This window comes from Bos mutus, chromosome 14 (genome assembly GCF_027580195.1).
Source record: "Bos mutus isolate GX-2022 chromosome 14, NWIPB_WYAK_1.1, whole genome shotgun sequence".
Taxonomy (NCBI): domain Eukaryota; kingdom Metazoa; phylum Chordata; class Mammalia; order Artiodactyla; family Bovidae; genus Bos; species Bos mutus.
In genome coordinates, this window is record NC_091630.1 from 8,760,172 (window position 1) to 8,786,585 (window position 26,414).

The following is a 26,414-nucleotide window of genomic DNA, read 5'->3' on the forward strand; positions in this document are numbered from 1 at the left end:
ACTCAACCATAAAAAGGAACACATTTGAGTCAGTGCTAATGAGGTGGATGAACCTACAGCCTATTATGCAGAGTGAACTAAATCAGAGAAAAATAAAGATTATATATTAATGCGTATATATGGGGTCTAGAAAGATGGTACTGATGAACCTGTCTTTAGGACAACAGTGGACACGCAGACATAGCAGACTTGTGGACACAGGGAGGGAGAGGGGGGGACAAATTGAAGGACTGACACTGAAAGATAGACATTACGGTATGTAGAATATTTAGCCAGTAGAAATTTGCTGTATGATTCAGGGATCTCAAATTTGGTGCTCTGTGTCCATCTTGATGGTTGAGATCAGGTGGGAAGTGAGAGAGAGATTAAAGAGGGAGGGAACCCATGTATACCTATGGCTGATTCATGTTGATGCATGGCAGAAACTGACAATACGATAAAGCAATTATCCTCCAAGTAAAAAATTCATTAAAATATTGTCTATTTTATCTGATAGAATTATTGCTACTCCAGCTTTCTTTTGATTTCCATTTGCATGTAGTATTTTTTTTCCATCCCTTTACTTTCAGTCTGTATGTGTCCCTAGGTCTGAAGTTGGTTTCTTGTAGATAGCATAGATACAGGTCTTATTTCAGTATTGAATCAGTCAGTCTATGTCTTTTGGCTGGAGGCTTTAATCCATTTACATTTGAAGTAATTATCAATATGTATGTCCCTGTTGCCATTTTCCTAATAGTTTTGGATTTGTTTTTGTGAATGTTTTCTTTATCTTTTGTCTGTCTAGATAAATTCCTTAGCATATGTCAGAAGGCTGGTTTCATGGTGCTTAGTTTTCTTGGCTTTTGCTTGTCTATAAACCTTTTGAATCTGAATGTAATCCTTGCTGGGTAGAGTAATGTTGGTTGTAGGTTTTTCCCTTTCATCACTTTAAATATATCCTGCAATTATCTTCTAGCCTTCAGTTTCTGCTGAAAAACCAGCTGATAAACTTATGAGGATTCCTTTGTATTATTTTCCTTTGCTCCTTTCAATATTTTTAAATTTTAATTTAGTTTTGTTGGTTTGATTAATATGTGATTCTATATATTTCTCCTTGAGTTTATCGTGTATGGAACTCTGCACTTCCTGGACTTGGTTGACTATTTTCTTTCCCATGTTAAGGATGTTCTCACTATAATCTCTTCAGATATTTTCTCAGACCCTTTCTTTTCTTCTGTAGGACTCCTATAATTCAAATGTTCTTGTGTTTAATGTTGTCCAGAGCTGTCTGATACTGTCAGACCGATTTTTTTTTATTCTGTTCCTTGACAATTGTTTCCACCATTCTATTAATATTTTCCAGCTCACTTATTTTTCTGCTTCAGTTAATCTGCTATAGATTCTTTTTAGGGTATTTTTCATTTCAGTTATTGTGTTGTTCATTACTATTTGTTCTTTAGTTTTTGCTTTTTAGTTCAGTCACTAAGCCGTGTCCAACTCTTTGTGATTCCATGGCTGCAGCACACCAGCTTCCCTGACCTTCACTATCTTCCTGAGTTGGCTCAAACTGATGTCCACTGAGTCAGTAATGCCATCCAACCATCTCATCTTCTGTCATCCCCTTCTGCCCTCAGTCTTTCCCACCATCAGGGTCATTGCCAGGGAATTGGTTCTTCATATCAGGTGGCCAAAGTATTGGAGCTTCAGCATCAGCATCAGTCCTTCCAATGAATATTCAGTATTGATTTCCTTTAGGATTTACTAGTTTGATCTCCTTGCTGTCCAAAGAACTCTGAAGAGTCTTCTCCAACATCACAGTTCAAAAGCATTAATTCTTTGGCACTCAGCCTTCTTTATGGTCCAACTCTCACATCCGTACATGACTACTGGAAAAACCATAGCTTTGACTATATGCACCTTTGTTGGGAAAGTGATGTCTCTGCTTTTTAATATGCTGTCTAGGTTGGTCATAGCTTTTCTTCCAAGGAGCAAGTGTCTTTTAATTTCATTGCTGAAGTTAGTTTCAAGTCTGTAGTGATTTTGGAACCCAAGAAAATAAAGTAGGTCGCTGTTTCCATTTTTTCCCCATTTATTTGCCATGAAGTGATGGGACCAGATGCCATGATCTTAGGTTTTTGAATGTTGAGTTTGAAGCCAGCTTTTTCACTCTCCTCTTTCATTTTCATCAGGAGGCTCTTTAGCTCCTCTTCACTTTCTGCGATTGGGGTGGTTTCATTCTTTTATCTGAGGTTATCGATATTTCTCCCACCAATCTTGATTCCAGCTTATGATTCATTCAGCCTGGCATTTCATATGATAAACTCTGAATATAAGTTAAATAAGCAGGGTGACAATATACATCCCTGACATACTCCTTTCCCAATTTTGAACTAGTCTGTTGTTCCATGTCTAGTTCTAACTATTACTTCTTGTCTTGCATACAGATTTCTCAGGAGGCAGGTAAGTTGGTCTGGTATTCCCATCTCTTTAGGACTATTCTAGTTTGTTGTGATCCACACAGTCAATGGCTTTAGTCAAGCATTTTAGTCAAATGCTAAACATTTCTTGTATTTTCTTGATATGTGCCTCCATTTTATTTCTGAGGTTTAGGATCATTTTTACTATCATTACTCTAAATTCTTTTTCAGTAGGTTTCCTATTTCCCCTTCATTTATTTAGTCTTGTAGATTTTTTCCTTGTTCCTTTGTCTGTACCACATTTTTTGTAATATAATTTTTTTGATGTGGGGCTGTATTCCTGTCTGGTTGGTTGTTTTGCTTGAGGTATCTGGCATTGGAGTTTGCAGGCAGTTGGGTGAAGTTGGGTCTTGGTAAGGAGATGAAAACCTCCAAAACAGCTCACACTGATTAATATTCCCTTGGGTCTGAGGTTCTTTGTTAGTACAGTGGTTTGAACTCAGCACTTCTGCCACAGGAACTCAGGCCCCACAGCTGCCTGGAAACCAAGACCCCACAAGCTGCACGATGGAAAAAAATATAAAATAAAAGGCAACAAAGAAAAAGGGAGCAGAACAATAACAAATAATAAAAAATAAAATTAGAAGAATTTAAAAATTTATTAGAAAAAACAGAAACACAAATGAAAACAACAAAGCAAAAGAGAATCAGAACAGCAATGGGAAGGAAAAGATCATGGTGGCAGGGGCAGGCATAGGCTCAGGGCCCTTGTAGTCAAAGGGGCCCAAAGATTCAAGCTGGGAACCCAGCAGGCTTGTGATGCTGGCCCGTTTTATGTGCTGGTCATGTCCCACCTCCACTTCCCGCCCTCTACCACGTTCTACCTGGTCACGTGGGGATTCCTCCCCTACCTTAGAGGTCTGAGGTCCCCTCCCCATGCCTGGCAGTTAGCCTGGCTGTGAGGAGATGTGAACTCAGCATCCTCGTGCTCTTCCATCTTGACTCTGCCTCTGTCCTGTAACATAGGATGAACGCATTTGGCCTGGGACTGTTGAAGTGCTGGGATATCAACAGTGTTCAAAGAAGCACTTTATTTTAACTCTTGAGGGTGGAGACCTTGTTTTGCCCCTATTGACTGGCACTAAGTAAACCACTGAGTGTTGACTTTGGATGGGATGTAAGCCATTCTCAAAGTCCAACTTAATCAAGCACAAGGCTGTCATGATTATGGCACCATCTAGAAACTAAGATCCTTTATAGGTAAGTCATTCAGAGTTTTAAAATCCTGACAGGAAACAAATAGCCTTTATTTCTAACTCTGTACAGCGTATTTTGACATGCATCATAAAGTCCAATGGTAGTACAGCAATGATCTCCTTGAGTGGCTCCATGTGTGGCTACCCAGGACAAAGATACGGTCTGTGATAGCTTTTTATTTGACCTTAAATAATTGACAGTAAATAAGGGCAACTCTCAGCAGAGTTGGGTAGTTTGTAAATTGTCCTTATAGCCATAGTTTCTATTTTTCATACTTTCACCGTCCTTTTGGATGACCCCTAACCCAATCACCTCCCTCCCTGAATGCCTTCCTCCCTTCCTGCCTTCCTCCTTTCCTGTGTTTAACAAATAGTTCTTGTGCCTGCTAATAGACTAGCACTCTGCTAGATACTGACAATACGAAAAGGAATGAAAACATCTGTGGGTCCCTACTCTTAGGTTTACTGGGGAAAGGTAATCAAATATACAAATAGATGTAAAATTATAATTGTGAAAAGTGTCATGAAGAAGAATTATATTGTGTTATGAGGAACTGTAGTCAGAGAAATCAGGGACGGTAGACCTGTGAAGTGCAACTGAGGTGAGATCTGAAGGGAGTTATGCAGAGAGACACAGGGGGAAAGCCTTTGCAACAGCTTTCCTTATCTCACCTTTGGGCACTCTGGGTCTCACGAAGCCTGGCAGAACACTGGGGACCTGATGTCGTTTGTACTGTTTGTCCACGTCAAGCCTGTCCTTTGTCCTGTCTCGTTCACTGGAAATGCGCTCTTCCTCCGTCAAGCATAGGCAATGCCTTCTGTTTGCCAAGCCTGGCTTTGCTATCAAAACAGGGCCTCTGTATACTGTGTACCCTGTCCTGGCACCTAGTGAATTCCTTCTCTCTGCCCTACTTTGATTCCTCCTTTTGCCTCTGCTTGTATGCCCAAGGCTGCATTAAACCTCTTGAACCCCCACTGGAACTTCTGCTTCTTCCTCTAGCTGTCAGATCTCCAGAAGAGCATCAACCCTCTTTTCTCACTTTGCTGACTGAGCACATAATGTCTCTGTGCCTCCCTTGACTCATCTTGTGCAGAGTGCCGTACCAACGTTGGCTATTCATAAAATTTTAGCCCCTATCCCCACTCAAACATCCAAATGCTTAGCTCTTCCAAACATTTAAAGTTTTACATTTTAATGGAATGAGTTTTGTGTTGTAATTCCTCTTTTTTGGAATTTGGAACTCTTATCCTTGCTTCTTTAGTCTTTTCTTTAGAAGGTTTGGACAGTATGATAAAATCCCTTGTTAACGCTTGTGCTAAGACTGCCAGAGATTCTTTCCAACATTGTTGAATAAGAAATGCCAGTTCCCATAGGATTAACTTTGGGCTCTAAGGGGATAGTTTTTAGAGGTCACAGGGATCCTCTAGAGATTAGATGTCATGCTTGACCTTGAAACGATTTCCAGTGAAACTGTAATTGTTTTGAGAAATCTGACTTGATATATTAAGTTACTGAAAAATTAAATAATCATTTTGAAATAAAATTATTCAAATAAACATTCTTTCAGGAGCAGCTGGACTCAGAAGATGAATTTGGCAATTGTACTGAACTGAGGTGCCAGATTCCTAAAAAAAGGGGGGGGGTGCATTTATAAGAATTAACATACATTAAACAAACATGGTTCCTAGCGGGTAAGGGGAGGGAGAGATAAATTGGGAGATTGGGATTGACATGTACACATTACTGTATATAAAATAGATAATTAATAAAAACCTACTGTATAGCACAGGGAACTCTATTCAGTACTCTGTAATGGCCTATATGGGAAGGTGTTGAAAGTGAAAGTATTAGTCCCTGAGTTGTGTCTGACTCTTTGCAACCCCATGGACTGCAGCCCACCAGACTCTTCTCTCCATGGAATTTTCCAGGCAAGAATACTGGAGTGGTTCCCATTCCCTTCTCCAGGGGATCTTCTTGACACCAGGACTGAACCTGGGTCTCCTGCATTGCAGGCAGATTCTTTACTGTCTGAGCCATCTGGGATATATGGGAAAGGAATTTTAAAACAAAGTGCATATATGTAAATGTATAACTGATTGACTTTGCTGTATACCTGAAATTAACATAACATTGTAACTCAACTATACTCCAATACAAATTTTAAAAAGTAAATTGTCCGTTAAAAAAAACGAATTAGCAAACTGAGACCTAATGCTGCCCTCTTCCACATACCTTGGCCATACATGTACTAATTAAAAAATGTAAAGATCTTATTTTTCTTTTATTAATTTGATTCAATTATTTTTATTACATAGTTTACAGAACCTGACATGTACTATTTAGGTATATGGAATGGAAATATTTAGGTATAGTGAATGGAAATATTCACTGTCCTTTAAGAAATTTAAGGACTAGTGTTTCAAATACCAGCTCAAACATATTTGTACATGTTTCAGGTGAATGATTTAATAGTTTATTCCAAAATGGTGTCATCAAGTCATGATTTAGTTTAGAAAGACTTCCAGATAAAAATGGACATTTGAGTTGGTTTGTTTTTCCCAGTTAGTCTTGGATATCATCTTAAAAATAAAAAAAGTAATTGAAAGATATAATAAATAGCATAGAATTTCCTAATGGTAATTAATAGCTACAAGCAGAGTCGGACATGACTTAGTAACTAAACAACAACACACACATAACATAATTAAATATTAGGAGAAGCTGCCTGGCCCAAGTTCTAGGATACATATTTTAGGCACTACCCTGAATTGAAGATAGGGTTTAGTGAGAATGAGCAGATGGCTAGAATAAAGCAAGCATACTGCCCATTAGAAAGGAGTAAATCCAGCTGGGTAGATTGGTGTTGACTGAGCTTAATAGAGTCTTGATTTTGGAAAAAAACAAATGATGTGGAGCCATAATCACAGTTTTAACCACTGGCTTTTTAGAGAAATGATCTAAGGCAGCATTCAACTAATACTTGTTGAACAGCTATTATATGCCAGACACGGTTTTCGAATGCTAGATGAACGACAGCATTGCAAACAGGCCCTATTTTTGCAATATTTCCAACTTTATAGTAAAGGTAGGATATATACATGAGTCACTGTAATACAAAGCAGAAGATAATAATTGGTCATAGGAAGTACACAGTGCTATGCAACCTCAAAAGGAAGATAGCTTCCTGGTGAAGGTGATACATGGAGAAGCAAGAGGGAGTGTTAAACACAGATATCCATTATAATAATTGGAGAACCAAGGTATAGTAATAGTTAAATGGAAATTCTGAACACATTATCATTGTAGAAACAATAAAGAGGTTTCCAGCAAAATTAACTGTTTAACAGAAAGTCATTATTCTGTGGCCAACAGAATAACAGATATTTTTCTCTTTCCTGAAAATGTCATTCAAAAGTGGCTGTGAATTTAGAAACCTTTGGGAAAATGAGTTAGAAATCATAAGAAAACAAACAGGCTCAAAATTTGAAAACTGAGTCGAAGCATCAACATAGAAACACTCCTAGCACCATGTGTGTCTAACATCTTGTTCCGTGGTCTTCTCCTAAGTCCAAAAGATTATAGTTAGCATTTTATAATATCCATTATTTGCCAGGTACTTCATTATATTGTCTAATCCTTAAGACAGCCCTGAGAAGTAGATGCTAGTATCTCCATTTAAAAAATAGAAAGGGCGACTTAGGAATTTGAGTGACTTTCTTGAGATCCCAGAGCTAGTACATCGCGTAGCAGATGGTCTCCAAAGCCTGTGCTTTGCCTACTGCAAAATACTGACTAGATGGTGTAACCTGTAGAAAAAGAATAAAATGAGAGATCCATATATTGCATACAATTCCATTGTGTGTGTGTGATGAGTGTATGTATGTATTATGTGCATATATATGATCATTCTGAACAGCAATAAATTCTTTTTAAAAATAGTTTAAAATTGCTGTAAATAATGTATATAATGTAGAAACTAAGAGTATAGGCCTATGAGTGAAGTAAAACTGCCTAACGAAATAAAAAGCCACTCATTACCGAGTTCATGAAGAAAATATCATAGTTGCTCACTTGTATTTTATCTGCTGCACTAGGTGACTTATGAAAAAGCTTTTCTTTTTTAAATATTTATTTACTTGGCTGCATTGAGTCTCTGTTGCAGGATCCTCCAGTGTGGCGCACGAACTCTCTAGTTGTGGGGCATTGGCTCAGTAGCTGTAGTGTGTGGGTTTAGTTGCTTTGGTCCCCAAAGATACACACATCCTAATCCCCACAATCTACAAATATGTTAAATTGTATGTCAGAGGGGAAAGAAGGGTGAAAATGAGATTAGAGTTGTCGGCTGATCTTGATATAAGGAGATTATCCTGGATTACCTGGGTGCACCCAGTGTAATTATGAGAGTCTTTAAATGTAGAAGAGAGCTTCAGAGTAATGTGATCTGAGAAGGACTTTACCAGCTGTTGCTGGCTTTGAAGACAAGAGGGGGATCAGATGTCGAGGAATGTGGGCAGCCTCTGGAAGCTGGAAAAGGCAAGAAAACAGATTCCCTCCTAGAGTCTCCAAAATACACACACCCCTACAACACATTGATTTTAGGTCAGTGAGACCCATTCTGATAGCTGGTCTGCAGAGTTGTAAGATAATAAATTTGTATGGTTTTAAGCCACTAAGTTTGTGGTAATTTGTCATAGCTGCAATTGGAAACTAATACAGTCACTGACTCTGGATTAAGTCTTTGAGTAGCATAGCTAAATGAATATATTTTAACTTAAGCTTCACAAAAGAATAAGGACCCCAGGATGGATGCATTATTTTTTTGTGTATAGGATAATGGTAATTCTCAGAGGAAAGCATGAATTACTGAAGTAAAATCTTTTCCATGAATTCTAAGGACAGGGAATTTTATTGTAAATATATCTAGGTCTACTTTATATTAATATAAATAATTAACATACATCCATACCAAATACCAGGTGGTATTTCAATATAAACCACAAACTGCCTTAATTTTCTTTTTAGTTATTTTTCTTGTCTTATGTAAACTCAATAATTTGTCAAACTCCCATGATTCCTTTTCTTTTACCCTTTAATATTAAAATTCTGAAGTATGGAAGTTGTAATGCAATCTGAACAGTAAGCTGTGCTGCTGCTGCTGCTAAGTCACTCCAGTCGTGTCCGACTCTGCGACCCCATAGACAGCAGCCCACCAGGCTCCCCCATCCCTGGGATTCTCCAGGCAGGAACACTGGAGTGGGTTGCCATGTCCTTCTCCAGTGCAGGAAAGTGAAAAATGAAAGTGAAGTCGCTCAGTCGTGTCCGACTCTTAGCGACCCCCTGGACTGCAGCCCACAAGGCTCCTCCATCCATGGGATTTTCCAGGCAAGAGCACTGGAGTGGGGTGCCATTGCCTTCTCTGATGGTAAGCTATGTTTAGGAGTAAAAGAAAAGATTCCAAATCTTGAAAGATACAATTAGATTTCAAACCAGTGAAAAATACTGTCTTTAGGGAATAATCGTGTGTCACGGATTTATTGGATTAGAGGATCTTTCTAACTTCTTTATGTATGGTCCCTCCTGTGTCTGACCAGTCTGATGTTAGTAGGTACATGTGGAGCAGATCTTCCCTACCCTACCCATCATGTTAATAGTTTCTGGTATGAACTTTGTGATCACAGTGGTGTTAATGGCTACCTTCCTGCTCTACCCCCACCCATGTCTTACTGGCCTAAGTGAAAAAGTTCATTTGCGGTTAATATGAGAGAAGGACCTCAGATCTTTGGCTAATTTCTGATTTCAGGAAATTAGCCCCTTTGCTGAGTTTTAAATGATTCTCAGTCTATGAGTCACAGTGTTAGGATACTCTTGAGTTGCTCAAGTGAGTTATGAATGGATCATTAACTGTGTTTTTAAATACCCTTGAAGTGGTTTGTAATAAAATTTTAATGAAATTATGTATTTTAATTGAGAACTTGTGCTTAAAGTGAACATGAAACTCAAATGAACTTTATTTATAAAGATAATTTTAGGTAATGTGAAATAATTAAGGTTATGATGATTTTTTTTTTAGGTTATATGGATCTCAGAAAAGTGGCTTAATTATTTTTTTCTCATTTGAAGGTAGATAACGAGTTTATTCAGAGAAAGCAGTACTCTTGCCTGGAAAATCCCATGGATGGAGGAGGCTGGTGGGCTGCAGTCCATGGGGTCGTTAAGAGTCGGACACGACTGAGCGACTTCACTTTCACTTTTCACTTTCATGCATTGGAGAAGGAAATGGCACCCCACTCCAGTGTTCTTGCCTGGAGAATCCCAGGGACGGGGGAGCCTGGTGGGCTGCTGTCTATGGGGTCACACAGAGTCAGACACGACTGAAGCGACTTAGCAGCAGCAGTAGCAGCAACGAGTTTATTATGAGTTTATTAATCTCTATATGTTTGCAGTTGACAGCACTAAATCTGGGAAACAACCTTTTAGAAGAAGTTCCAGAAGAGATGAAATACCTTACATCCCTGAAGAAGCTCCATTTATTTAGAAATAAGATACATAGATTTGCATCTGGAGTATGTGGTAAGTTAGTCAAATAAAAGCATGTTTATAGTGTCAAAGTTAATTTCCTTATATTGAACAATTTGGAACTAAAGTGAAAAAGGAATTTTAGTCTTTTTTGGTTTGAGATATTTACACTTGAAATAGAGAATTTGGGGAACAACTTTTTTAAACTACTGGATTATATATTTCTTTACATGTAAATCTAAGAAAATAAGTAAGTGTTAAATTAATGTTAGCAAATTTTACCCTTTTCAGAATCAGGGTACACATAGACTGTCAAATCTGAGCACCCTTTTTCTGGACTGGAGAGAAAACTAGTTGAAAATCAAATCAAGAAACATCTCCACAGTTCTCCTTGTTCTTTATACTTTTTGCACCATCTTAACTACTAAGTCACTATCTTTGTTTAAGATGTGAAGCTGCATTTGAATCAGTTCTAAAGAGGTGGATGAAACTGGAGTCTATTGTACAGAGTGAAGTAAGTCAGAAAGAAAAACACCAATATAGTATATTAGCGCATATATATGGAATTTAGAAAGATGGTAATGATGACCTTATATGCAAGACAGCAAAAGAGACACAAACTTATAGATACAGGGTTCAATTATAATTTACTTGCAAAGAAAACAGTTTATAAATAAGAAAAAATTAAGAGCATGCAAAAAAGTACATAGTAATATTTATGATCTACACTGAGGGGCAAACAGGTAAAATCTGATGTATATAAATGGTATTAAGCAACCTGGTTCATGCTACTTTAGGCTTCTGTAAAGAAATTTTTTCTCATGTTGCTCTTAAATTTGAGGTTTAAAAAATATATGTAATCTGTATACAGTACCCTACCCCTGAAGGTCTGTAGTTTCTCTATTTCTTGATCTAGGGCTGTCGAACTTTGAAAATCTCATGTGAGTGACATAAATTATGTTCTATGCCAGGTCTTGATTATCCAAAGGCAGAAGCAGTTTGGTGTCCAACATGTATCGCATGGTGCTGTTCTTGCCCCTCTCCCTACCCCATCAGAGTAGACTGGACCAGGGTAAGACGTGTCCCAAGCTGAGTCAGTCACATTCTCTTTCTTGGGGTTTATGACAGAATCTAAAACAGTTTTTCTGGTCTGAGCTAACCACATGAACTAAGAGAAAAGTTGCAAACTGGTGACATGTGGGATGAATCTGGTTTACAAATAGGTTGGTTCTGTTTTGTCCGCCTCTCTTAAATTTGAGTTAGGGTCAAAGCCAGCTTAAAACTCAATATTAAAAAAATGAAGATCATGGCATTTGGTCCCATCATTTCATGGCAAATAGATGGGAAAAAGGTGGAAGAGGTGACAGATTTCCTCTTCTTGGGCTCCAGAATCACTGCAGATGGTGACTGCAGCCTGGAAATTAGAAGACAGTTGCTTTTTGCCAGGAAAGCTATGACAAACCTAGACAGTATGTTAAAAAGCAAAGACGTCATTTTGCCAAGAAAGGTCCATATAGTTAGGACTATGGTCTTTCCTGTAGTCATGTACAGATGTGAGAGCTGGACCATAAGGAAGGCAGAGCACTGAATTTGAACTGTGGTGCTGGAGAAGACTCTTGAGAGTCCCTTCCTTGTATAGCAAGGAGATCAAATCCGTCAAACTTAAAGGAAATCAACACTGAATACTCATTGGAAGGACTGATGCTGAAGTTGAAGCTCCAATACTTTAGCTACCTGATGCGAAGAGCCAACTAATTGGAAAAGACCCTGATGCTAGGAAAGACTGAAGGCAGAAGGAGAAGAGGGCAACAGAGGATGAGATGGTTGGAGGGCATCACCGATTCAGTGGACATGAACTTGGGCAAACTCAGAGAGATGGTGAGGGACAGGGAAGCCTGGTGTGCTGCACTCCATGGGGTCGTGAAGAGTCGGACACAACTTGGCAACTGAACAACAACCCAAATTTGCAGATTAAGAGAGTTCATATAAAAGTCTGGATCTCTGGCTCTCTTTTGTTTCTCTGAGAAAGAAAGATCAGGCAACAGTGGACTCACATTCCCACGTGACCCCAGTTGCTGGGCTGGCCGAAACGCAGGTCCCCGTGGCAGAAGGCACTGCTCGCCAGTCCAGTGCCCCCCTGCCAGGCGGACCCCTGCAGGCCCAGCGCTGTGCTTTGCGTTAGTCTTCTCGGTTCCTGCAGGCATTTCAGTCTGAGAACTCCGTCTGCTCCATAAGCATTCAAACGCAGGAGTTGTGGGACAGCTATATGGATACATGGGAAAGTAGAGAGAATATGTTTAAAAGTGAAAGAATAAGGAGTGAAGGAATGCGGGAGAGAGAGAATATAAATATGAAGCTTAGAGAAGCTATAACAAAAAATGAAACTCTATGTTCTGCAGAGATTCCCAGAGAGTATAATTGTCCAGACTTGGAGAATCTCCTGGAGAGAGAGACTGTTAGCCTGGAGCTAGTGTGGGGGTCTCCTTGACCGTCACAACCCAGTTCAGTGATTCTGAGGGAGCATCAGAAGCCCAGGAGACCCTCTGTGACTACCAAGAGAAGTCAAAGGACTGTGTATATATTTGTACCCAACACATACAGTTGGCCCTTGAACGACACAGGCTTGAACTGTGGGTCCACTTATACCAGGGTATTTTTTCAGTGGTAAATACTGCCCTACTGCAGGTTCCCTGGTTGGTTAAATCGTGGGGTGCAGAGGAAGAACAGATGGGAGCGCCCACTAGAAGTTATAGGTGGATTTTTCCACTGGTGGGGGATGGGTGCCTCCACGGGACTGTGATAGATATATAGACACACATGTAAAATTACATATTATGTCTGTTTATACACATATTTCTATTCACGTGACTCTCGCCACACCGCAGGGCCCAGCATGTTGGAAACAGGATAGGGCGGGGCAGGCCCAGGCAGCAACGGACTTTCTCCGCGCAACGGACTGGGAGGTCTGAGGCCAAGTCCAACCAGGGAGACTGCTGGGGAGACGAAGAGGTACCTAGAAGCGGGGTATACCAGTCTGGACTCACCTACTTCCAGTTCAAGGCACTAGTAGTGGGAGATCGACCTCCTCAAGGGGCTGGGAAGCATCGGCGCGACGGTGTCCACGAGTAATGTGGGCAAGCCCGGGGCCCTGCACGCAGGAGGGGTGCCAGAGGGGAGCCATCACAGTACCCGGCACGGAGAGCGGGGAGAGACCTTAGTACTCGACTTCGTCTTGGGCCCTGCGCAGACGCTGGTGACCGAAGAAGGCCTGTTCTCCATGAAACACCGCACAGAATTTCCCGGGTCCTTCCAGTCTCCGGGGAAGATCAGAAACTAACTGTTTAAAGGGCCAGTGCACATCTGCTCCTTCCGCCCCAGGGAGACCCTGGCTCTGGGCTTGCACGGAGTGGAGCACGCTCTGTGTCTACTTCGCTTTCTTTGATATGGAGTTCCGCCTGCCTGGTCCCCAAGAGACTGCAGACCCCGGGCGGAAGGTGCCTGCGGGTCGCGGAGCCTTTGGCGGGTTTTCTGTTGGGTGAATGGGTGAATGAGTTCTGCGGATCAAGAAGACCCTTTGGACTTCATTCATGGCGCTTTGCAAACATTTATGGGGCTCCTCTTGCAAGTCTAAAAAACAGAACTAAAACAGCCCGGGGTACCGGTGCCTTTGAGTTTCTGCTTCAAGTTTGTGGTGAGTTTGGCGGTACTCCTGTGTCCTCAGGGGCCACGATTTAGCTTTGTAACTTTGTGGTAAGGTGTACCTTTTTGCTTAAACTAATTTAAGAGGGTATCAGTTAGCAGCACCCAAAGAACCTTGGCCAACGCAAGAAAATAAGGAGAACAAAGGTGTATGGGAAAGTGACTAAACATTATTTTCTAACAGATAGCTAAAATGATTGAAATTATTTTCTAACAGATGGTTTACAAAGTTTGATCCTGCTTAATCTGAACAACAATCAGCTTACATGGATTCCTCAGGAAATTAGCAGGTAATTTTGTTATAATGAGAGATGGTTACTTTTTCCCTCTCCCCCTTCAGCTGCTGTGTCCCCCCACCCTGGTTATTAGAACACTGTATGCCTAGACTCAAGTCCTTGTGAGATTTATACATAGCAAAGAGCAATTGAAAGACTGAGGCAAGCCACTAAGTTTAAGCAGATGGTTCTTTAAACACTTCAGAGAAATGAGAAACCACATGATTTGGTAGTCTTAAGTATAAAAGTGAGGGTTTGAAACAGTTCTAAAGTTGATTGTTACTGATTTCCTAACTGGGGTTCTTGGAGCTTGCTCTGCTATAGAACTGGGGACTTTACAGTAAAACATTTTCAGCTTGATGGAATAGGTAATGTGAAAATAATGGCTTTAAAATCAGTATGTCATTTTCAAAAAAAAAAACAAACCCACATTTTATTATCACTCACATTTGCACGGAGGAGCTGTTGTTACAGGGGCTTTCTGGAGCCAACTGAGGGTCTTGTCCTTCTTTTGGCAGAACACCCTCTTGGGCTTTTCTTCTGACTGTTGGAGAGAGAAACCTTTAGGGTTACTTTGGAGACTCCTTATTGCCTCTTGAACAGAAACAGATGTATTACAACATAAAAACATCCAGATTTTTGAAGGAAGGATCCAAAACTATGAATGGTTCTCAACCAAAGGCCTTCTGCCTTACCTAAAGTTTATTCCAATTTACTTGCCTATACCTCTACCCAATGTATTTTTCCAAGATAGATTTTCACAGAAAAAGTAATGTGTTAAATAAAAGCACCTAGAAAAATATTTGAAGCTATCTCATTTCTGAAGAAAAGGAATATTGATAGTAATAAAATGCCAGTAGTTGTCTTCTTGCTTTTTCACTCATTGAGTTTATCAATTGATTTATATGTTGGTGATGTAATGAAAAAAATGACACTTTGGAAGATCTGGTGAATTAGGTTCAGGTTGTAACTTTGTGCAACTAGCCTTATGACGCTGGCCAAGTATTTTAACTGTCTTGGATCTTGGTTTTCTCATCTCTAAAGGAAGAATTTTGAGATGAACTTCAAAATTCTTACAACTATAACATATTATGAGTTCATGATTCAGTAAGCTTAGCTCTTTTTGGAGAACAGAGTACAGTATTGTCTTTCATTAAGTGTATTCTTAACTATTTTATGTGTTTTTTGATGTTATTGTAAATGGAATTTTGAAAATATTATTTTCCAGTTGTTTGTGGCTACAATATACACATAAAATAAATTTAAAATAGAGACTTTGTAGTCTGTGATCCTGCTTTTAGTTCTAGTAGGTTTGGATTTTTTTTGCACTATTTCTCTTTACTATTTTAATATTTAGAGTTTTGCCCATCTTTTTAATTTTGAAATACTCTTCTCCCATACCTTTAGAAATTACTTCTTAACCTGGTTTATCTATTTTTCTGCTCTTGCCTTCTCTGAGTGCCTTTTGGGAGGGGATCAGATGTTCATATTTCTCAAGAATCTTTCCAGTGGCTTCCTCTCTGTCTCTTTCTGCCCTTTTGTTGTTGTTCTTTCTGTCAGTCTCGTCTATTCATATGGCTTCCACAATCGAGATCATAGAGTCTTTCCATAAATCTCTTTCACTCGCACCAACTATTATCCTAAGCTCCAGGCCCCATTTATAACTGCCTAGAAATGGCACCTCATTCTGTTATTACTTTAACACCTTTAGAGCATTATAAATCCTCATTCTTAGCTTTGCAAGAAGACATTTGAATCTTGACACTGTTTTCTGATAGTTAAGTTAGACAAGTTATTCACTGCTTCTGATCCTTCATTTTCCTTATTTCTGGATTAAATGTAATAATTCCAACCTTAAGGTTGTGCTGTTGATTAAATTTAATGCACAAGTACATAATTGGTGCTCAGTAATGCTTATTTTAGCTTCCCTGGTGGCTCAGAGAATAAAGCATCTGCCTGCAATGCGGGAGACCCAGGTTCGATCGCTGGGTCGGGAAGATCCCCTGGAGGAGGAAATGGGAACCCACTCTAATGCCCTTGCCTGGAAAATCCCATGGACAGAGAAGCCTGGTGCAGGCTACAGTCCACGGGGTTGCAAAGAGTCAGACATGACTGAGTGACTTCACTTTTCACTTTCAATGCTTATTTCTTCTGGCTTCTTTATTCAAAATACACTTAATATTTTCTCAAGGAAAATATTACTCAAGGCAGATTTACTATGCCTCCTTGTTGCCCTAATTTTTTCAGGCCAAGTTCAAAATTTTGGTTCTTCCAAAGTGCTTGTGAACCTCAGGTACTGTATCTGCAATTACAGGCTCAAACGTTAATCCTTTTCTCACTGTTGGTATCTGCTCTCCTTGTTCTGTGTCTCTGAGATCTCCTTCTAGACAATGATATATATAAGGGTAGAATTTGTGGTCAACCTGTCTTTGCATATTTCACAGCATCTAAATGGTACCGAATATATGATTTTTATCTAAATCTGTCCCTATCTGTATCTATATCCATATGTGTGTATATGGCATTTGGCCTCTGGCTTCCTCTTCAGTATAAGGAAAGGAAAGTGAAGTCGCTCAGTGGTGTCCTACTCTTTGCGACCCCATGGACTGTAGCCTACTAGGCTCCTCTGTCCATGGGATTTTTCCAGGCAATAGTACTGGAGTGGATTGCCATTTCCTTCTCCAGGGGACCTTCCCAACCCAGCGATCGAACCCAGATCTCCCACATTGTAGACAGACACTTTATCGTCTGAGCCACCAGGGAAGTCCTCTTCAGTATAACTATTAATAAAGTATATGTACAAAGACTGAAGACAGAATTTTCTTTCTCTTAAATCTAGGTTGTGACTATATAAAATACTTTAAACATGAACCATCTGATCATAAAATATCTTTAAAAGTTAAATTACAGCAAAGGTTTTTTTTTATCCTCTAATGATTCATTGTAGTTGTGAACACTTGACTGGAGAAAAGCTCAGATGAGCTACAAAAAATATGAATTGATACGTGGCTCTGATAAATGATATATGTACATATATGTACAATGGACTTCCTTATTCTTGTGAATTTCATTCATATATTTTGTTTATTTTTTAGATTAAAAAATCTTAGATGTTTGAGTATAAATCATAACCAGCTAGCCAGCATTCCTAGAGAACTTTGTTTCCTTGAGAATCTTTCTGAACTTCAACTTAACTACAATCAGCTTGTATGCATACCCAAAGAAATTAAGTTCTTGAAGAAGCTCCGGAAGCTTCTTCTGTCCAGGAACAACATTAAATCTTTGCCAGAGGTAAGCAAAAGATGGAACCAAATTTTCTTTTGTTGGTGAAGAACTCATTACACCATGATAGAGAGCAGTTATAGACTAGATTAGGGTGTCTGAATACAAGCCATCATTTGCTTTCCCTCTGATTATATATAATAAGTTCCCAAATCACTATGACAAAAAAAGATTATAACTTGGATTTTTCTTTTTTACAAAGCTAGGTATGCTAGACTTTGTAAATAAAAATACAAAATGCTTTAATTTGAATTTCAGACTACCAAAGAAGAATTCTTTTAGTATAAGTATGCTCCAAATATTGCATGGGACATACTTATACATTTAAAAAACTCTTATCTTTTTTGTCTGAAATTTAAATTTAAGTGAGTCTCCTGTATTTTTATCTGGCAACTTTGTATATAGCACAAATAATAAGTACTTTTTGATTTTGGAATATATGCTAGATATCTTCAATTTTTCCTTTATATCCACTGTCCATCCTTTTCCAACCTGCTTTTCTCTTCTGTGTCTGGGAGACTGAGAATGAGCATCAGTGAGCTCCTTTGTCTTCTGATTTCCTCTAGGATATGTCCAGTGAGAGGCAGTGTCAGGAGGTGAAAGGGCAGGAGAAGATTGAGTGCGTGCATGCGCACTTGCTCAGTCATGTCCGACTCCTTGTGACCCCATGGACTGTAGCCTGCCAGGCTCCTCTGTCCATGGGATTTTCCAGGCAAGGGTACTGGAGTGGGTTGCCATTTCCTCCACAAGGGATCTTCCTAACCCAGGGACCAAACCCTCATCTCCTGCGTAGGCAGGCAGCTTCTTTGCCACTGAGCCCCCTGGGAAGCCCTGGAGACTGAGTACCAGATGGTTTTCCCGTGGTGCTGTCTCTAGAAGGTTGCTGTGAGCTGCCCGCATGCCTCTCTGGAGGGTCATAGCAATGTCCTGTGATCATCAGAACATCGTCGTGTGAACATTCTTACATTCCCTTGGCTCTTTAGACCTGTGGTGTTAAAGAACTGTCTGCTGTTCCTAGCTTTTGGGAACTTTGTAGGTTTAGGGAACTACTTTTCTTGGCTTAGGGAACCTTGTTGGTTTCCCTAAAGCCTGTCAAACTTTTATAAACAGTGACTTCATTAAACCCCCCCCTCAATTTTTCCAGTTTGAGAGTACTGTTTCTTGTTAGGAACCTGTCAACAGATTTACCTTCCTTATTAGGCAAATTAGAATTAATTTGATAGGAGGAAAGGCATGGCATGCAGTAAACTGAGGGATAAAAATAGATTAATTCCTACTATTTCGCTTTTCTCTAAAGTAGATGTTTCTTTTAAAAATTCTTTGCACACTGTAATATGATATGTAAAAATATACCAAGGTATAGGCTGTAAATAAATATATTTCAAACATTTATTCATATATTCCTTAAAATCCTACTTAGTATAAACAAGTAAAATATCTTGAAATTATAGAATAAACCTGTTAAAAGCATGTCTCTCTTATTTGAAGGAAAACAACAGCAGCAGCAACAGGATCATCATGAAGCATTATGTTATTTTGTGTTTATAACAACTTTATCATATATCTCTTATTAAACTCATTTTAGAATAAAGATCAGGGTGGTTATGTGACTCAAGCATAGTTTGCAAAGGTCAAGGAAGGATCTTAGATCCATGCCTGTCTAACGTAAAAGTCCATATTTCAAATCAATAGTCTTACTACAAATTTATAAACCCTGAAGCTTTTAAACTTTAAAAAACTTGAATGCTAGTAAATCCTGTCCTAAATTATCATGCAAAGAATGCCTGTAATCATTTATATCCTTGTACATTTAATATGATTCAGTCTATCATTGTTCTTTTTGGTCTGTATTATAAATGATAAGGCATTGCAGAAAATAGTCGTTTGTTTTGATAATGAATGTATTGTGGATCATTTTCTGGTCTGTTGTAAATCATGTGTATGTCTGCACACATGTGTCTGAATGTGTATGCCTATCCAGTCCTGTTGGGCATGTGGCTGGACTAATGGATTTCCTTTATAAGGAAAGGGTTGTGTCAGCTCAGTGCTACACAGGAAGTAGTTGTGAAGTAAGTGCCAGTGGAATTATGTCTGTTTTTTGTCTCCCAAAGATTCTTTCTGTTTTAATGATAGAAATGTCTACTAAATGCTCAGTATCTATTAAACCCTTTAGTAAGCACTTTCTGATTTGTAATTTGTTTAATGCATTCAGTGTCCATATTGAAGGTCTGTTCAGTTCAGTTCAGTTGCTCAGTCGTGTCCGACTCCTTGTGATCACATGGACTGCAGTGTGCCAGGCCTCCCTGTCCATCACCAACTCCCGGAGTTTACTCAAACTCATGTCCATTGAGTCGGTGATGCCATCCAACCATCTCATCCTCTGTGGTCCCCTTCTCCTCCTGCCTTCAATCTTTCCCAGCATCAGGGACTTTTCAAATGAGTCAGCTCTTCGCATCAGGTGGTCAAAGTATTGGAGCTTCAGCTTCAGCATCAGTCCTTCCAAAGAACACTCAGGACTGATTTCCTTTAGGAGTGACTGGTTGGATCTCCTAAGCTAAAGTACAAAGATTAAGAAATTTGCCCATAGATGTATAGTAAGTGTCAGAGGTGAATTTGAACCTACAGATATTTACTACAGATAGTCTAGTTCTTGGCCACCATGTTATGTTGCCCTGGAGTGGTCAGAGGAAATGGAGAATTCAGAGAATCTGGTGCTTCATTTGTTGTGATTTCCTTGGGGAGAGTACTGATCAGGTAATTAGGAAAGGTGATTAGCCTCATCAAGTTTAAACTTACAAGAGATGTTTATGATGCTACATATTAGATTTGTTAAAGCTCTCTTTCTCTCTTTTGTTTCCTGACACAGGGACTTTGTAATCTTTTCAACCTGAGAATTCTAGATGTAGCTGGAAATGTTATTCAGATGTTTCCACCAGGAGTAAGTAGAGTCAACTTGTATTATAATTGAAAAATAATTTTGTTTATTGGGAATAGAAAAAACAGCGTCGGTCACTCAGTCGTGTCTGACCCTTTGCAACCCCATGGACTGTAGCCTGAAAGGCTCTTCTGTCTCCCTTCTCCAGGAACTGAACCTGGGTCTTCCACATTGCAGGTAGATTCTTTACCGTCTGAGCCAGAGGAAATTCCCTGTGAAAAAATAGGCAGCCAGTAAAACCTACGGTAATTGGAACCTTGAATTAATACAAATAACGGAAAGATTTGCTTTGTTCTAGAACTTTGGAACTTGTTCTCTTATTCCTTTTGATCTGTGGTGTTAGAGAGTCCCTTAGACTGCAAGGAGATCAAACCAGTCAATCCTAAAGGAATCAGTCCTGAATATTCATTGGAAGGACTGATGCTGAAGCTGAAGCTCCAATACTTTGGCCACCTGATGTGAAGAACTGATTCATTAGAAAAGACCCTGATGCTGAGAGCTGGTGATGGGGAAGCCTGGTGTGCTACAGTCCACGGGGTCACAAAGAGTCAGACACGACTGAGCGACTGAACTGAGTTCGTCCAAAGGAGATATTTATTAGTTGCTTTTAAGCCACGGACAATGAGGAATGCACTTTTTTTCACTTGGAGATGAATTTTGACTTTGCTTTAAGTAACTGGTATTAGCAACTTGTAACTTTTCAGAAAGAAGCTATAGTTTTTCATGTTGGAGTGAATGTGTTTCCACTTCAAGGTAATTAGAAGCCCAACGATCCAGGAGGTATTCAATAAATAGTTGTTGATCCATCACTTTTTCTGATTAATCAATACAAAATTGAGATTATCATCCTTTTTACCCTCTGAGTGATATTTAACAAAGCTTATCATTTTAACCATTTTTAAGTGTATAGTTGTAAGTCACTCTCTCTCTCTCTGTATATATATATTCATGTTGGTGCAGCACCATTATCACCACCTATCTCCAGAAGTTTTCTATCCATTCCTCGCTCCCTCTAACCCCTGGCAACCAGCACTCTACTTCTTGTCTCTGAGAATTCGAGTACTCTGGGAATCTCATATAAATAAGATCGTACCATATTTGTCCTTTTATGACTGGCATATTTCACTTAGTATAATGTCTCCACAGTCCATCTATGTTATAGCTTGTGTCAGATTTTCTTTTTTATGGCTGAATAATACTCCCTTGTATGTAATGTATATGCATTAAATGTATATATATTTTGTATTTTCATTCATCTGCCCACGGACAGTTGGATTGCTTGCTCTTTTTGGCTATTGAGAATAATGCTGCTGTGAATATAGACGTACAAATGTCTGCTCAAGTCCCTGCTTTCACTTCTTTTGGGCATATACCCCGCAGTGGAATTTCAGAGTCATATTCCATATTTTAATTTTTTTTTAGGAACTGCCAAACCGTTTTCCAAAAACATGCAGTTTTGAATGTTTAATAAGCACTGGATGTTAATACTGACCCTGCAAATCCTACAGGATTTTATTTGTCCTGCTACACGATATTATCCATGTCTCGGTATGACTCTTCTTCTGCCCTGTGTTACCTGCCTTGGTTGCCAAAGCTGCCCATGTCTTCTCTGGCACCTCTGTGGTTCATATATACCACAAAATAGAACAATACTTTTCAAGTTGGTCTTCTCAATAGACTGTAATCTTCCAAAGGAAAAGAGTACTCTTTTTTACCTTTATAGCAGCAGAGTCTTGAATTTCAATCAAATGCATGTGTGCTAAGTCACTTCTGTCATGTCTGACTCTTTGTGACCCGGTGGACTATAGCCTGCCAGGCTCCTCTGTCCGTGGCGTGTCTCCAGGCAAGAATACTGGAGTGGGTTGCCATGCCCTTCTCCATGGGATCTTTCTGACCAAGGGATTGAACCCGTGTCTCTTATTATCTCCTGCATTGACAGGTGGACCACTAGACTACCTGGGAAGCCTTTGAATTGAATAAATATTTGTTAAACATATAAATAAAAATAATTTTCTTAAACTATATTCAGTATTTGACTTAGTAATACCATGAATTCAAAGTTCCTTCTATAGTGATACTGTAGTTACAATTTTGCTGTTTTAATAAAACACCAGCCCATTAATGTAGGGTAATTGTGAAAGAATATGACTTAGTGTTGCATTTGGAGCACCTATTTCAGAATTTTCTGGGCGCATTGAAGTAAAATATTCTGTGAATTCATCTGAGGTTTGGTCCAACTAGTCCAAATGAATAGAATTTTCCACATTTGATAGATAAGGCCACTATTGTGGTAAATGATGAACACAGAGGATGAACCAACCCTAGGCCATTCAGGTATGACCTAAGTCAAGTCCCTTATGGTTATTCAGAGAAAGTGACGTAGATTCAGCCTGATAGAGTGTTTGAAGAACTATGGATGGCGGTTTATAACATTGTACAGGATGCGATGATTGAAACCATCCCCAAGAAAAAGAAATGCAAGAAGGCAAAATGTTTGTCTGAGGAGGCATTACAGAGAGCTGAGAAAAGAAGTGAAAGGCAATGGAGAAAGGGAAAGATACACTCAACTGAATGCAGAGTTACAAAGAATAGCAAGGTGAGATGAGAAAACCTTGAGTGACTAATGCAAAGAAACAGAGGAAAACAATAGAATGGGAAAAACTAGAAGTCTCTGCAGAAAATTAGAGATATTAAGGGAAGATTTCATACAAAAATGGGCACAATAAAAGACAGAAACGGCATGGGCCTAATAGAAGCAGAAGAGATTAAAAAGAGGTGGCAAGAATACACGAAACAACTGTAAAAAGATCTTAATGACCAGATAACTATGATGGTGTAGTCACTCACCTAGAGCCAGATATCCTGGAGTGTGAAGTCCAGTGGACCTTAGGAAGCATTACTATGAACAAAACTAGCAGAGGTGATGGAATTCCAGTGGAGCTATTTCACATCTTAAAAGATGGGATTAAAGTGCTGCACTCAGTATTCCAGCTAGTTTAAAAACTCAGCAGTGGCCATAGGACTGGAAAAGTTTAGTTTTCTTTCCAATCGCAAAGAAGGATAATGCCAAAGAATGTTCAGACTACCATACAATTGAGCTCATTTCACAGCTAGCAAAGTAATGCTTAAAATCCTTCAACCTAGGCTTCAACAGTACGTGAACCAAAAACTTCCAGATGTACTAGCTGGATTTAGAAAAGGCAGAGGAACCTGAGATCAAGTCGCCAATATCTGTTGGATCATAGAAAAAGCAAGAGAGTTCCAGAAAAATATCTGCCTCTGCTTCGTTGATTATAATAAAGCCTTTGTGTGGATCACAGTAAACAGTGGAAAAATTTTTAAAGATATGGGAATACCAGACCACTTTACAGGCCTCCTGTGAAACCTGTGTGCAGGTCAAGAAGCAACAGTTAGAACAGGACATGGAACAAAGGACTGGTTCAAAATTGAGAAAGGAGTATGTCCAGGCTGTGTATTGTCACCCTGTTTATTTTAACTATATGCAGAGTACATCATGTCAAATTCTGAGCTGGATGAAGCTCAGGCTGGAATCAAGATTGCCGGGGGAAATATCATTAACCTCAGATATGCATATGACACGACCCTTACGGCTGAAAGTGAAGAGGAACTAAAGAGCCTCTTGATGAGGGTGAAAGAGGAGAGTGAAAAAGCTGGCTAAAGACAACATTTACGAAGACCATGGTATCCATTCCCATCACTTCATGGCAAATAGATGGGGAAAAATAGAAACAAAGACAGACTATTTTCTTGGGCTCCAGTATCACTGTGGACAATGACTGCAGCCATGAAATTAAAAGACACTTGTTCCTTGGAAGAAAAACTATGATAAACCTAGATAGCATATTAAAAAGCAGAGACATCATTTTGCCAACAAAGGTCTGTATAGTCAAAGCTATGGTTTTTCCAGTAGTCATGTATGGATTTGAGAGTTGGATCATAAAGAAGGCTGAGTTCTGAAGAATTGATGCTTTTAAACGGTGGTGCTGGAGAAGACTCTTGAGAGTTGCATGGACAGCAAGGAGATCAAACCAGTCAATCCTAAAGGAAGTCAGCCCTGAATATTCATTGGAGGGACTGATGCTAAAGCTGAAGCTCCAATACTTTGGCCACCTGATGTAAAGAGCCAACATGTTGGAAACGACCCTGATGCTGGGAGAGACAGAGAAGAGGGTGACAAAGGATAATATAGTAGGATGGTATCACTGAGTCAATGAACATGAGTTCAAACAAACTCTGGGAGATGGTGAAGGATAGGGAAGCTTGGCATCCTGCAGTCCGTGGGGTCACAAAGAGTCAGACACGACTTAGCGACTGAACAACAGTATGGTCCTATTACCATTTTCTTAATTGTTTTGGGTTTATTTTGTGTAGGTCTTTTCCTTCTTTTGTGTTTTGTGCCTCGAGAAGTTCCTTTAGTATTTGTTACAAAGCTGTTTTTGGTGGTGCTGAATTCTCTTAACTTTTGCTTGTCTGGAAAGCTTTGGATTTCTCCATCAAATCTGAATGAGAGTCTTGCTGGGTAGAGTATTCTTGGTAGTAAGTTCTTCCTTTTCATCACTTTAAATATATCATGCCATTCCCTTTTGGCTTCTAGAGTTTCTGTTGAAAAATCAACTGATAATCTTATGGGAGTTCATTTGTATGTTATTTGTCCTTTTGTCCTTGTTTTTTATATTTTATCTTTGTCTTTAATTTTCATCATTTTGATTACTATGTGTCTTGGTGCATTCCTCCTTGGGTTTACCTTGCCTGGGACTTTCTGTGCTTCCTGGACTTGGTTGACTATTTTACCATGTTAGGAAAGTTTTCAGCTATTATTTCTTCAAATATTTTCTCAAGTCCTTTCTCTCTCTTTTGGGATCCATATAATGTGAACGTTGGTATTTATAATGTTGTCCCAGAGTTCTTTGAGGCAGTCTTCATTTTTTTCATTCTTCTTTCTATATTCTGTTCCATGGCAGTGATTTCCACCATTCTATCCTCTAGGTATGTATCTGTTCTTCTGCATCACTTATTCTGCTATTGATTCCTTCTCGTGTATTCTTCATCTGTGTTTGTTTGTTCTTTAGTTCTAGGTCTTTGGAGGACATTTCTTGTATCTTCTCAATCTTTGCCTCCATTCTTTTTCTGAGATTCTGGATCATCTTCGCTGTCATTTTTCTGAATTATTTTTCTAGAAGGTTGCCTATCTCCACTTCATTCGTTTTCTGGGGTTTTATCTTGTCCTTTCTTCTGGGACAAAACCCTCCACTTTTTCATCCTGGTTAACTTTCTGTAATGTGTTTTTGGTTCTCGCTGCTGAGGGATTGTGGTTCTTGCTTCTCTGTCTGCCTTCTGGTGGATGAAGCTAAGAGACTTGTATAAGCTTCCTGATGGAAGGGACTGGTGGTGGGAAAAACGGAGTCTTGCTCTGGTGGGCAGAGCCTGCTGAGTAAAACTTTAATCCAATTCTCCACTGATGGGTGTGGTTGCACTCACTCTCTGTTAGTTGTTTGCCTCTTTTAGAGACAACCTGGCCCTGGGGTCTGCTGGCTCTCTGGTAGGGTTAATGGTGACCTCCAAGAGGACTTATGCCAAGGGGCCCCTTCTAGGCCTGCTGCCGCCAGTGCCCTCACCCCCACAGCGAGCCCCTGCGGACCCACACCTCCACAGGAGACCCTCCAACGCTGGCAAGTAGGTCTGGTTCAGTCTTCTGTAGGGTCATGACTCCCTTCCCCTGGGTCTTAGTGCACACAAGATTTCGTTTGCTGCCTGCAGGATGTCCTGTAATCAAATTCCATGGGCCTTGAAGATCAGATTCCCTGGGGATTCCCAGTCTTTTGGCTGGATCCCCAGGCTGGGAAGTCTGACATGAGGCTCAGAACCTTCACAGCAGTGGGAGAACTTCTTTGGTGTTTACTATTTTCCAGATAGTGGATTGCCTACCCAGCAGGTATGGGATTTGATTTTATCATGTTTGCACCCCTCTTACCATCTCATTGTTGCTTCTTCTTTGTCTTTGGATGTGGGATATCTTTTTTTCGTGGGTTTCAG

At 39.6% G+C, this 26,414-nt stretch overlaps 2 protein-coding genes across 3 annotated transcripts in view; both read left to right on the forward strand.

The window, feature by feature from the left end:
• Positions 1–26,414, forward strand: part of LRRC69 (leucine rich repeat containing 69) — a 95,036-nt gene that overhangs the window by 27,772 nt on the left and 40,850 nt on the right. The window contains exons 2-5 of the mRNA XM_005888291.2: positions 10,097–10,223; positions 14,086–14,158; positions 17,239–17,434; positions 20,292–20,363. Of these exons, the coding sequence (XP_005888353.1) occupies positions 10,097–10,223; positions 14,086–14,158; positions 17,239–17,434; positions 20,292–20,363 (468 nt within the window). The remainder of the gene's footprint in view (positions 1–10,096; positions 10,224–14,085; positions 14,159–17,238; positions 17,435–20,291; positions 20,364–26,414) is intronic.
• SLC26A7 (solute carrier family 26 member 7) overlaps positions 10,163–26,414 on the forward strand; it is a 226,459-nt gene continuing 210,207 nt past the window's right edge. Inside the window, exons 1-3 of one of the 2 annotated variants that reach the window (XM_070382933.1) lie at positions 10,163–10,223; positions 14,086–14,158; positions 20,292–20,363. The gene's annotated coding sequence lies outside the window, so the exon portion shown is untranslated. The remainder of the gene's footprint in view (positions 10,224–14,085; positions 14,159–20,291; positions 20,364–26,414) is intronic. The other variant, XM_070382935.1, reaches the window with a different exon arrangement.